Raw genomic sequence first — 13,405 nt, 5'->3', positions numbered from 1 at the left:
CCTGTATCACTCCTTTTTCTTTTTTCCCCCCTCGCTGATCTACTGTTACCGTAGCAACGCAGCCACATGGGCAAGCAATGCACCAGAGCTTCTGCTCAAGCCCCGCAATGGGCCGGGACTTCCTGAATGGGCCTAGTTTTCCCTAACATAGCGTAGCGCTCATGTGCTCCTATTTTGAGTCCCGGCACATGCACAGACACACTCTTTCCGCTTGTGTTTCACTGCACTGCGCTGAGTGTGCTTTACTGCTGCGCTAATGTGTAATGGACATTTGGAATGTAATGGGTCATCAGCTAGTGAAACAATGGAGCAGCACGTGAAAAAAAAAAAAAAAGTGTCATACTTTCTACATTTAAATACAGCTCTGGAAAAAAAATAAGAGACCACTGCAAATGGAGCAGTTTCTCTGGATTTATATGTATGTGCTTGAGTGAAATTCACATTTTTGTTTTATTCTATAAACTACTGACAACATTTCTTCCAAATTTCATTTAGAGCCTTTAATCCAATCACAGCTTTCATGCTTCTTGGCATGCTCTCTACCAGTCTTTCACATTGATGTTGGGTGACTTTACGCCACTCCTGTGGCCAGTTGCAAAAACTTAATCACTATGTTAAAACTGTGTCTGACCAACAAGAGGTCATCAGTCTTACTGTTATAATTCATATTAGACTGATCTACCTTTTTATGTAATTGGCTTTAAAAAGTTAGGACCAATTTTGAAGAAAAAAAAGACTAGTCTAAGCAGTTTATGCAACTATGGCTATGACATGGTCTTGATCTGGTTGTCCTCCATCCACACCTTGATTGGCCTAATTGTGTGTGACATGGAGCATTGTCCTGTGGGAAAAACACTCCCTAGAGTTAGGGAACATTGTCATAGCAGAAGGATGCAAGCTTTCTTCGCTCTCTAAAATGAAATTGAAATGATCGTGGAACTGAAATACTTCACAATGCATGCTAAAGAGAAAAAACACCAATCCAAGTGAAAAATTTTGCATCATTCATCATGTGTTGGTTTTGACTGACATATTTTAATGGATTATTTTTTAGTATTTTTGGCAATAGATGAACTGTTAAATGACTGATCCCTTTAGTCATCCAATTTGACTCTCATATGCAGATGTAATATACTGTATATAATAAACTTGACAGATGATTATGAAATGTAGTCTGATCATTATCTTCTCAGTTATTTAAAATATTAAGGAAATTATCAAAATTTGATAAAATGTTTAATTTTCCAATAAAAGGTGATCATTATTTTCCTTGATTTGTTAAATCTAATTACCCCTCAGCAGAGTTTAATATTAGTGCTTGTCAATTGATTAAAAAAAGAACTAATTCATCACACATTTTTTTTTCTGTAATTAGTAGAGATTAATCGCACATAACATTAAATGTGTAATATAAATTGTGTACAATATTTACACATAATAAACAAAATGTGTAATATATTTTTTATATTGTTACAGTAATATTGATCACAAAAAAACATTATAATAAGTGTTATAATTAGTATTACTCTCAAATGTTATGATTTGTCATGTCATTCTAAACTTCTAAAAAGGATAGTTTATCCAAATTTTTTGGCAAAAATTACTGTCAAGTTCAGTTTTGGTCTCTGTTTCATGCATGCGCTGTGTCAGAAATCAAATACTTCCCTACTATATAGTGTGCAAAAAACAGTACGCTAAAATAGTAGTATGTAGGCGAAAAGTCCCCGATGACCTACTACTTCTGCCAAGATTCTGAAGTGCGTATTCGATGGACACTTTACTATCCAATGAGGCCATGGGAGAGGATTTATGAATGACAGTGAAGCGATGCAACTGACACTGGTAGGTCATGTGACAGTAACAACATGGTGGATGTAGTATGTCCAAATTTCATTCATACTACCCATATTCATACTATATAGAAAGTACTCTTTTAACGGTCATGAAATAAGTTTAAATTCAAATGTAGTACCTACTCAGACAGTATGCGATTTCGGACGCACCAATTGACTTTTGGTTTGTTTCTTGTGTTTCCTTTGTTGTCATGGCTGTTAAGTATGTTTTCATTGGTTGTTATGGTTACTCATTGGTTCATTGATTAACAAACACCTGCTCCTTGTTTTCATCATTAGTTTGCCCTGTGTAGCCCTCACTTTGTTCAGTTCTTTGACTTGTGTTGTTTATGCTGCCACTTGTATTTCTCCCATGATATTGTTTGTTTATTCTTGTGAATTATCTCTTTGTTTTGTTTATGATAATAGTGCCTCTTCTCCTTGTTTTGCCTGACCCCGCAGTGACTCTAACCTCAGAGATTTCTGTCCTTCGATTGAAAGTGATTTCCAATAGAAAAAAAGTTCACAATCACTGTATATGATGAACATTTAATTTAATCTTTTATTCACATAGAAACATTGATCATCAGCACAAATAGAGCACATCAATTATGGTAAATGGAAGCTTAAACATGCTTGCTTGACCCGTGAGAGCCAATGATGTTTGTTCTTGTGCATTAAGCAAATACAGTTGAGCTGCCACTGACCACTAGCTTTTGTATTCTAGCCTGTTTTCTGCCAAAAAGAAGATTTGTTTATATATTTCCATTACAGCTGACGTTTACACGTCTGCCTCTGTGTGGTAACCTGCTGACCTCAATACTATTTGAATAACATCCAAAATTTTCGACAGTCTGTCAGCTCTGAGGAGGCAAACCGTCCCAGTTCTGTTACACACCATTTCTAAACGACAGCAAATTAAATCAGGATGTTTTTTGACTGATGAGCCTCATATCAGAGATCTTTAACCACCATGTTTATGAGTCAAACAACATGTTGGAGCAATTGAGACAAAAGCGGTCATTATCCCCCTCCCCCAGCACCAATACCGCCCAACACACATACACTGATGAATGAAAGACTGACTGAACACATGCTAAATGAGCCGTGGCTCACACATCATCACTGGATCCTTCAAGCGGTATCGGGTAAGTGGCATGTATCAAAAGCGGCACATGTGCAAAGATACTCAGGTTCATAAACTATATCACTGCAAATTCCACTGACCCAGATTTGTTCATAAATTAGCGTGCTGCTCATCCTTGCATGAAGTCTGCGGTGACATCCAGACATGAGCGAAATGATGAAAGTACTCATTTGATACTATGCGTTAAATGAGCCGTGTGACAAGTGTTGACAACATATGTTGTGAAATACTGAGAATGCTGTAAAATCTCAAAATGGATGTTTTTCGATATCCGTCAGGTTACTTTCATGTATTTATCGTGGACTTATCTATCTCCAGCTTCCAGTCAATAACATCAACTTACACTTGTAAATGTAAATACCAAGTAAATATCCTTGTTCCTTCTGAAATGTCACATAACATAAGTAAATGCATTGTGAAATGGATTTTTATTTATTTATTTTATTTTTTTAAGTTTTAAGATTTTCACTGAATATTATAGGGCAGGGATTTAAATCTTTCAGGTCCCTTACAAAAAACATGTGACAAACACTATTATGGTACAAATGTTAAAGGAGAACTCCGGTCATTGTCGAGTTCACGCGCATAGTTTTAGTTACCTATGATCACGCGCGTGAACTCGGCAATCGACTACTTTGGACTTCAACCGAAAACAGGATGTAAATACAGGTATTTGCGCTGGCTTAAATAACATCATTTTTATCCATTTCTTTCACATCTACTGCAGTCAGATTCACTCGTGTTCACTCTGAAGGAATCACTCACATGGCTGGGCACTTGTAATGACACATCAAGGATGTTAAGAGGCTAAAAGCAGGTTTAAATATTGCCCCATTGAAGTCAACAGGGTGCAAATTTTAAAAAGAGGATAACACGGTGTAGGCAACACCGATTTTTGTCGTTGTTCTCTGTATTGACAGCACTCCAAATTGACAAAAAAATGAGCTCAATGTTAAAATTGACCGGAGTTCTCCTTTAATACCATGGTACTTTTAGTGTACCCCAGTGTTTTACTTTTATTGTACCACAGCACTAATTGTTATTCATATACATTACTGTTCAAAATTCACATTCTTTCCCTGAAAGAATGTGAAACTGTGAATGAAACTTTTCAACATTGATAATAATAATAAATGTTTCTTGAGCACCAACAAATCAGCATATTTTTTCTGAAGGATCGTGACACTGAAGACGAGTAATGATACTGAAAATTCAGCTTTGCAATCACAGGAATAAAATACATTTTGAAATATTTAAAAAAAGAAAAGTTATTTTTGAATTTAATTTTTTTTATTTTTTTTTACTTTTTATAATAAATGCAGCCTTAGTGAGAATAAAAGACTTCTTTCAAAAATCTTACCAACCTCAAATTTTGAGCTGTAGTGTACATCAGTTTTTGAAGAATATCTTGCTATTACTACATTACTACACCAAGGTTTTTTTCCTGGATAAGCTATGTCTGGTAGGGACACTAACACACCAACATTCTGTGATGGTGACCAGATTATCCCTAATTTTGTCAAATCAGTCAAAAATCATGTTTAGCCTAATGCTTTAATAATGGAAGCCTATGGGGCAAGCAATTTCACAATAATAAACATTAAAATATATATTGTTATGGTAATATATCGAACAAAATGGAGATACAAAAACATGATACACAAGGATACAAGAAATGTACTGTTTATCATTGTGTATACTTGCATATTTTGTATACGCACCTTGGTATTGCATAATTATAAGGTCATCCACCTACAGCAGCAGTCCTGCCACTAAGGGATGGTTTATACAACTTTACATCTCAAATAAGACCCATTTTTTTTTGTATGGCAGAAAGAATAGAAATACTTGAAAAAGTTTGAGCAACACAGAACCCTCCAGAATGTCGCGCTCCATAGACCTCCAGTGTAAGTCCATTATTGTACACAAAAATGTAATTTGTTTTAACAAATAAAATGAAAAAATTCAGAGGCAGTTATTTGGCAACTGAAAGTGTGCAACTGATTATGTTGATTTGAAGCTTTGTTTTATTTAACGTGGAATATTCCTTCTTTTTCTGCTGTTTATCCACAGGTTGCCCCTACAAGCAGATGACTCCTACCCCCAGCAGCAACACCTCAGACAAGTCCAGCTCCAAAGCCTCTGAGGTGGGTGACGAGGTGGCCGGGGACTTTGTGGTCGGTGAACGTGTCTGGGTGAATGGAGTCAAGCTAGGAGTCATCGCCTATCTTGGAGAGACCCAGTTTTCCCCGGGACAGTGGGCTGGAGTGGTCCTGAATGACCTGGTTGGAAAAAATGACGGCTCTGTCAATGGAGTGCGTTACTTTGAGTGCCAGGCTTTGCAGGGCATCTTCACCAGGCCTTCCAAGCTCATGCGGCAACCCGCCGGGGAAGGGGGTGACGAGCAGCAGAACACACAACTGCAGGGTGGTGCGGGAGCATCCGGCCAGCGTGTGGTCATGCCGCTCAGAGAAGGCATGCTCAACAGCTCAGTCAAAACCGGCAATGAGTCAGGATCCAACATGTCTGACAGTGGATCTGTGAAGAAAGGGGGAGAGAAGGACCTTAAGGTCGGAGATCGAGTGCTGGTGAGTGCTGATTTTTTTCAGTGAGTATAATCAAAGTCTATATAAACCAAGACGGATCACTCATTTCTATGAATAGGAGAAAGTGCAACATGCAGTTGGTGGAATGAAGGTTCATCCATATTTACCATTACTTGGTAAAAATTTGCTGACAAAATTCAGTCATTTCAATTGGAATCTGTGCGATCTGGAGTTTTGCGCGGGGGTAAAAAAGTTCCACAGATTTTTGTTTGTGTTCAAGTCGGTCAGGTGAATTCGCCGTGATGACCAGAAAGCTGCTTGGTTTGAAAGTGACTTCTTGAGCTGTGCTTCAAACATCCCTGCACAATTTTGCTGAAATATCGCTATTGTGATTGCACAGAACCAATCACCAATTGGTAAAGTCATCACATCACTGGAGATGCCATCAGAAGCTGAGGCCCGCGCCAAAATCCATTTTGGGTAAAGTCAGTTTACTTGGCAGTTGGCAGCCATATTTGCAACGCCTCCGGGCAGCTATTTTGTGCATCCAGGACCAAGTCCCATCTACTTGAATGGGGAAATTCTTAAATCTGAAAAAGTGCATGAACAAATTACATGAACTGTCCCATAAATGTTGTTTCTTAATGCCCTTTCACACTGCTGAGCATGATTAAACTGTGTGAATGCACATCGCGATGATGCTGTCAATTCAGCACGGTTCGCCACATAAACAACTGAGAGAATTTTTTTTACAGGTGAAATATGAAGCCAAATAAATGATTATGATTATATATGTTCTGTATGTGCATTGGCTGGACCAACCTGAAATATTTGAGCACTGGAAACAACATTTATGGGACTGTTAATGTCAGATTTTGTTTCCGATTTAAAGTATGTTACTTAAATATGAGTTTGGCAGCGTACCCGAAATAGCTGCCCGAAGGCGTGGCAAATATGTCCGCTAAGTAAAACTGACTTCCCATGAAAGGAAGAGTAGAGAGTCTAAGTGCTCTGTCTAAATGTCTGCTGTTCATCTCTGATAACATTTAACAATATAATAGTTCTGATCCAAGGTCTGAGTTCTGATGATTGGCTGAGTGCTGATATTTAGTATGTAGTTTGTATCATCTTAGCATACTAAATGTGAATACTAAATTAAAGGAATACTTATAAATTGCATCGTTTTGCACAGCAGTACAATGACAATAAAGTATTTAACTATGAATGCTCTGTACAAAAGAAGAATAAAAACATGAACAAAACCAATGTGTAAAGTGCAATAAGAAACTGGGATAGGCTCCAGCCCTATTCCCCTAGAAGGTTGTATAAGGATCAGTGAATGAAAATAAAAGTATAATAATAATTGAAAAGTAATACAAATTTTACAATAAATTCCAATTAAATTTTTAAAATGGGTCAAATCCAACTCCGTAATCTCAGCATCTGTTTTCAGAAGTGCCCTGCCTTCCACTGGTCCACTGACTCTTTCCAATCCATTGAGTTTTAATGTGTAAAAGTTCAAATTGTGTGCTGAATCTGCTGATGCATAATATACTGCCATATGATTAATCTTGTTTTGTGTGTGTGTTGCATTTTTGCTGTCTATCTTGCAAATCTTTGTTCGATCCAGCCTCATGAAACTACTGACATGGATGTTGAAGCCTGTAAATGACTTGCATGCTCTTACATTTTATGGAATTCTGATGAAATGCCTTTTGTTGGGGAAAACCTTTAAAAAAAATACAGTTATATATATATATATATATATATATATATATATATATAGATAGATAGATAGATAGATAGATAGATAGATAGATAGATAGATAGATAGATAGATAGATAGATAGATAGATAGATAGATTCAGTGATTCAGAATTGTACAGGGTACAGTGAGACTGAATACTGGACTGCTGTGGCTGTTGAAATGCTCCATCCTGGTGATGTGTTTTCTGTACAAACTTTTGCGAACAGAGCTACAGTCCAATTATTTAACCATTTTTATTTGCTTGCGGGTGCATTTTACTATGCTATTATCAATTTCAGATTTACCTGTCCCTAAATGTCATGTATAAAGCAAACTATTGTTCATATCTGGCTGTGAACAACTAATATGTGGCTTCCCTTGTGTTAGATTCCTCATGTTAGGTAACAGATGCTGCCCAATAGCTGTCTGCTTGAGTATACAGTTGATTGGCTAGGGGTCAAATTGCTTTCCATTTAGTATAGCGTAGTCCTAAAGCTTTTCAGGCAGTCAATATTCTTAATCAGATGGGATTACTGCTCCATAAACCATCAGCCATTGATCTTAGCTATCTATTTGTCTGCCTGCTTCAATCCCGACTGACACCTGATTGGTTTGTTCAGTGATGAACACATCAGGGAGGATCCCAACTTAGACTCACCTACACACATCAGTTTCGTACTTTTATTTTCCAGAGGCTGATTTTTATTAAAACTAACAGATTTAAATTTGATTTCAATGTTTATTGTGTGATTAGAAACAGGTTGAAGGTGAACCTGCTGGGCACTACTGCCCGATGCACCTCCGCTGGTGCCAAATTGCTAGCCACAGGGTCATCAGCTGGGAGCCACCCTTTACCGATGTTTCACCCCTTTAGTCCCAGAACATCTCAGGGTGTTGGGGCAGTGGACAAGGACGTCTCCCTGCCGCTCCCTGCCGCTGGATTAGATCTCAGGTCCTTATGCCTTGAGGCTTCTCAGCACCCCAGCTCTTGTCATTCCTCCTCAGCCATAGCCAAAAGCTTTCTTTCTCCGCCTCTTTGGCAAGATCTTTAATGGCCTTCCTGACCTCGCCAGAGCTGAAGCCGATGTCCCTCAGGAAGCGACTGGTTGACTGGGAAACAAAGCCATGGCAGCCTACCTCCACTGGGTAAGATCTCTCGATGGATTGCTCTCCATCCCTTTCCCTGGCATTCCACTACCAGGTCAGCGTACCGTGACTTTTTCCGCTCGTATGGCTCCTGTACTGCTTCCTCCCAGGGCAGTGTCAGTTCCACTAGCACCACCCACTTTCTCGTCTCTGACCACAACACAAGGTCCGGTCTCAATGAGGTTTGCTCGATAGAAGCGGGGAACTGCAGCTGCCTGTTCAGGTCTGCTCGTAATGCCCAGTCCCTGCCACTGGCAAGGATTGATGCTTTGTGCTTAATAGTGCATTTCTGCACTACCTGTCCTGCTCTTACAAATTGGACAGGCTGACTCTTAAGGCTCTGGAGCCTCTTGTTTGCCAATGCCCTTGCTCTTTCTGTGCATTCTGCCAACTTCCTTAGCACCTGGTCATGGCTCTACCTATAGCGTCCCTGAGCCAAAGCAGTTTTGCACCCACACAGAATGTGATGGAGGGTTCCCTGAGCCGCATCGCACAGGCCGCAGATTTTTTCAGCCCCAAACCACTGTGCCAAATTGATTAGGCTAGGAGGTGTGTCATAAGTGTCTTGAATAATGAAACTTAACTTGTCTTGGGGAAGTCTCCAAAGGTCGCTCCAACTGACTGACCTTGGCAGGATGTCGCCCACTTTGTCCACTGGCCTCGTTTACCTTGGCCAACAGATTTCACAAGAAGTCTTTCCTCTTCTGTAATCACTAGCTTTTTCCGCTCCTTTATTGATACTTTTGACAAGAAATTGCGTGCCTCACCCCAGCCAAGACCCTGTCTTCCCTGCTGGGTTCTTCCAACAAACTCTTGGTGCTTCAGGTTGGTGATAGCGTTGTCGACGCAATCGTCTGCCTTCCACTTCCTGCCAGTCTGAATCTTGACACCAGCAAGGTGTCAGCAAGTGAAATGCTCTTTAGTGGGAGCTGAAGAGTATTTCTTCCAAACAATGCTGCATCAGAAAGGCATCACGGCAGCCCAAGCCATATAGCTGTTGGAAATGGCATCCAGCCATGCTACTGTTGTTGCTGTTATTTGACAAAATGATTTATCTGTTCAAATTTGTACATAAATTATAACTGTCCCACTGGGGCTAATTTACTGTAACTGCATTTTTGTTGAGCTGAGCGAAGTCAAAGTTATTGACTGTAGCCATCAAACATCCACTACAGATGCTGTTTATAGAACATAGGATGAATTTAATCTAGTATATTCGTGTTGTTGAACTCAAACATCAAATCCTGCTGGATAAATCTGTAGAATTGTGTACACAAATGTTTAGCTTGTTAGATTTTAAATATAATTTCAGCACATTCATATCTGTTAAGTAGAATCCCAGTGTACAATGTAACTGAACTGCTTTAGAAAGATGTCAGTCCCCTGTTGTACCCCCCCTATAACTGGTATCTTATTACCATGACTGTGCTTTAGTGCATGAAGGACCTCTTAAAGTCAGTGCTTTTCCATTGTTTGCTCTCAAAAGACTTACAAATGCACATGTGTAAAAACGATGCTCATGTATCAGCAATATGTGAGCCAGAGCCTAGGACCATGACTCAATCGACCACCTTGACATTGTCTTATAGCACTTTCACCTCGTAACTCAGACAAAAGGTCGCAATCCAAACCAAACAGTGCTCTCAGCCTCCTTAAAATCCTTATCAAAATGCACCACTTTCAGTAGTAAAAAAACAATGCAAAAATAATTCTTTTTTATTTGCATTTATACAGATTTTAGGATCTGCAATAGGGTTCATTTTACTAGTGAGTACTTATTTTTATCTGGACAGGGAGCACTTTTCCTGGTAGATAGCATCTGTTGGTCCAGACAATCTCTTATTTGAAGCTAAAGCACTTTTAGTCGCTCTGGATAATAACCTAAAATGCCTTCAAGTTGATATGTAATGAAAATTCACCTTATCTTCTTTTATAGATCTTATTGTTATGTCATAGATCTGATTGTGAACGATCCATCAATGTATGTTGTTTTGTTTTTGTTTTACCTTATAATGTAATCAAAATGTCTCAATTTAGAAAACTCAATCTTCTGGTGAAACAACAGAGTTCTTTCTGGTCACGTAAGCTGGATTTTTCAGTCAACAACCAGTGAATTGAACCAAGTACACGCCCTACCTTTTTCTTTTCAAAAACCCTTTTGCTTGCATGTAAATGTCACAATGGGCCCTGTTTACTCTTGGTATTAAGGTGCGTTTTGGTCGATCGGATCACAGTGAACGACAGTAAATACAGGTGTAAACGGGGTCTTTTGTGCTTGTCATCTTTAGGCTACTTCCAGAGGTAGTCGAAAATGCATTCAAACAGATTGCTTTTACTGTGTAGACTCTCATGTGGTCGAAAAGATCATCTACTCTCTGCCTACTGAGCTGACCTAATGCATAAAAATTATGGGAAGCGCGCTAGCCAGACGGGATTTAAACTTTGTCAGCTGGAGACCCAAGTTTGGTTTGAAGACTAACCAAGCACAATGTTTTCTCGCCATTCCTGATTTCTAAGACACACTCACAGCGTTCGGCGTGATCTTGCGGCTGTCAGAGCAAAAACGAAAGCTGATGCTCTCCATATGTTTTTCTATTGTCTCCAGGCACTTTCATATGTAAGCGCTGTCTTCTAAATGACAGAAAATCTTGTCAATGTCGAGTTGTTAATGTAGGAACAGGCATAGCAATTTGCTTCAAGTGTAGTTCACTTCCAATTTGTTATTCATCTATTTATTTACCTATAGCTGCTAAAGAATCAGAAGTCTCGCACATTAGAAGAAAATAGTCTGGAATCACTTACTGGCAGAGGAAGTACTACATTTGTTGAACTTCGCGACCATTGAAAAAAATCGTTGTATATAATATGCGTGTCATACTACATCCGCATTGTCATATGTGACCTTTGACCACAAAACCATTTTGGGTCACATGGGTCCATTTTCTGAAATTGAGATTTATACATCATCTGAATGTTATTAAATTATTAAATTTACAAATAGATTAAATAACAAATAGATTTTAAATGACATAATAAATTGTTATTATGTTATTAAATTGATGTTTATTGCATTTTTTGTTATTGTGGTGTGTTACCATGATGGTATTTAATGTTTGTGTGAATGACAAAGTTTTTGTGTGTGTTAGTATTTAATTTCTCAGCTTGTGGAAAAACTTAAAATGTTGCTATCACATTTTTTACGGTAAATTTCTGGCAACCACAGCTGCCGATATTTAACAATTTTTTTACAGTGAAGACTGACAAAAACGCTATTTTCTCAGCTTTATGCTCAATGATATTATTACTATTATTAAACTTACCTACATTCAAGCTTGAATCATTTTGTGTGTTTTTTTATAAAGCAGATGCTCTGTTCATTCTTTTGACATAATGTATGGTCACATATTCATACAGCAAAATATTTTGGGGGCCATGAAAGTTTTGTGAATATGATAAAAAAAATAAAAAATAATACTGGCACTGGCTTGCAACTTAAAAATAAAACGTTTGCACGAAAAAAGTTAAAAATTCAAATTCCCATCAATTTGCTATCTCTCCTACATGCTTTCTGAGATTAGTTAGCTATTGAAACTCTTGAAAAGACCTGGAAGATCTCCCTTTTGGACAAAAAACAAAAATTGGGTAAATTAGATTTTTATTTCTGTAGTATATTGACGGTCATACAGTGTTATATTTGTAGCATGATTTAGAGGAGTTCTTCACGCTGGTGTTATTGAGCAGACTTCTGAATGTGTCTTATGGCTAGTTTCCACCGAGCGGTACAGTACGGTACAGTACAGTATGATTCGGGACGGTAAACCCTGATCCGGTGTGGTGAATAATCCGGTCACTTTGGTGTGATGAGTCTGGGTTTAGGACCCAAGCAATCCGATTGGTTCAAAGCACGTTTTATGGGTAATCGCTTTAGTGCCTGGTTACAAATCATACAAAATCATTTTATTATAGAAGACGTTTGTACTACGTTATAACGAGTCATTAATGTATTTAATGTATTTTAAATTATACGTTTCATATACTAGTATTTAACCGAAGCTATAGATTGTGAAATTAACTTATCATAGGCCTAATACATTTTGTGACACAATAACAGTAGTATTTTTAAATTTCGCGGTCTTTCTCCTCTGCTATTGACGCTACTTGAGATTTTAAATATTAGCTATAGAATATACACAATTTACATATACAATATACAATTTAATTTAATCTTTAAATTAGCGGGATTTAGCATTCTACATAAAGCTACCACATGTGCTACACATTAAAACAGCTCACGTTAGCTACAAGTTATCGCGAGAACAGATTTAGATCAGGCATACTACTGGGGTCCTAAGCCCGGACTCATCACACCAAAGTGACCGGATTATTCACCACACCGGCTTGCATTTCCACCGCCATCAGTACCCTTACTTGATAGGCGTGGTGTAGCCTATGCCAGAAAGAAGCGTTCAACGTTATTTTCGCACCAAGAAGAACGCAACATAGTAAACAACAATGGATGACATACAGAAGATCTTGTTCTTGCTTCTCTGCATGTTAGTCATAAGAAGCCAAGTGCCGAAATTAGACGCAAAGTTCGGACTTGCCAAGTCCGACTCAGGAGAATGACTCCCGAGGACGCGAGTCCGGTAATTCTGCAAATGGAACAGCGGCGTTCTTGAAAGCGTCACTCAGCTCGCTCTGCTACTCCGGTTATCTCTGTACATTTTAGGCAACAATAAAACAAAATATGTTATAAAACATCACTCTGCCTCTTTTTTTTGTTTTCATTTAAAGACATCTTAAACATTATAGCCACACAAATGTGGTGCAGGCAACGCGTATTGATTATATTCACTGCATGTATAACGTTAGCCTATTTATAACAAAACGAAATATAAAACACAACCCTGCCTTTTTTCGTTTAAATTTTAAAAATATGAAACATATTAATATGGTCCAGGCAATATGTGCATTTGTACTCCGATCA

The 13,405-nt window shown here is 38.3% G+C and overlaps 1 protein-coding gene across 5 annotated transcripts in view; it reads left to right on the top strand.

The window, feature by feature from the left end:
• clip2 (CAP-GLY domain containing linker protein 2) overlaps window positions 1–13,405 on the top strand; it is a 52,214-nt gene that overhangs the window by 8,835 nt on the left and 29,974 nt on the right. For all 5 annotated transcript variants that reach the window (XM_079872556.1, XM_079872555.1, XM_079872558.1 and 2 more), the window contains exon 3: window positions 5,053–5,567. In XM_079872556.1, the coding sequence (XP_079728682.1) occupies window positions 5,053–5,567 (515 nt within the window). The remainder of the gene's footprint in view (window positions 1–5,052; window positions 5,568–13,405) is intronic.

Source organism: Squalius cephalus, assembly GCF_949319135.1.
Source record: "Squalius cephalus genome assembly, chromosome: 5".
Taxonomy (NCBI): Eukaryota; Metazoa; Chordata; class Actinopteri; order Cypriniformes; family Leuciscidae; genus Squalius; species Squalius cephalus.
The sequence above is the reverse complement of the archived record's forward strand: the minus strand, read 5'-3'. Positions and strand labels throughout refer to the sequence as shown.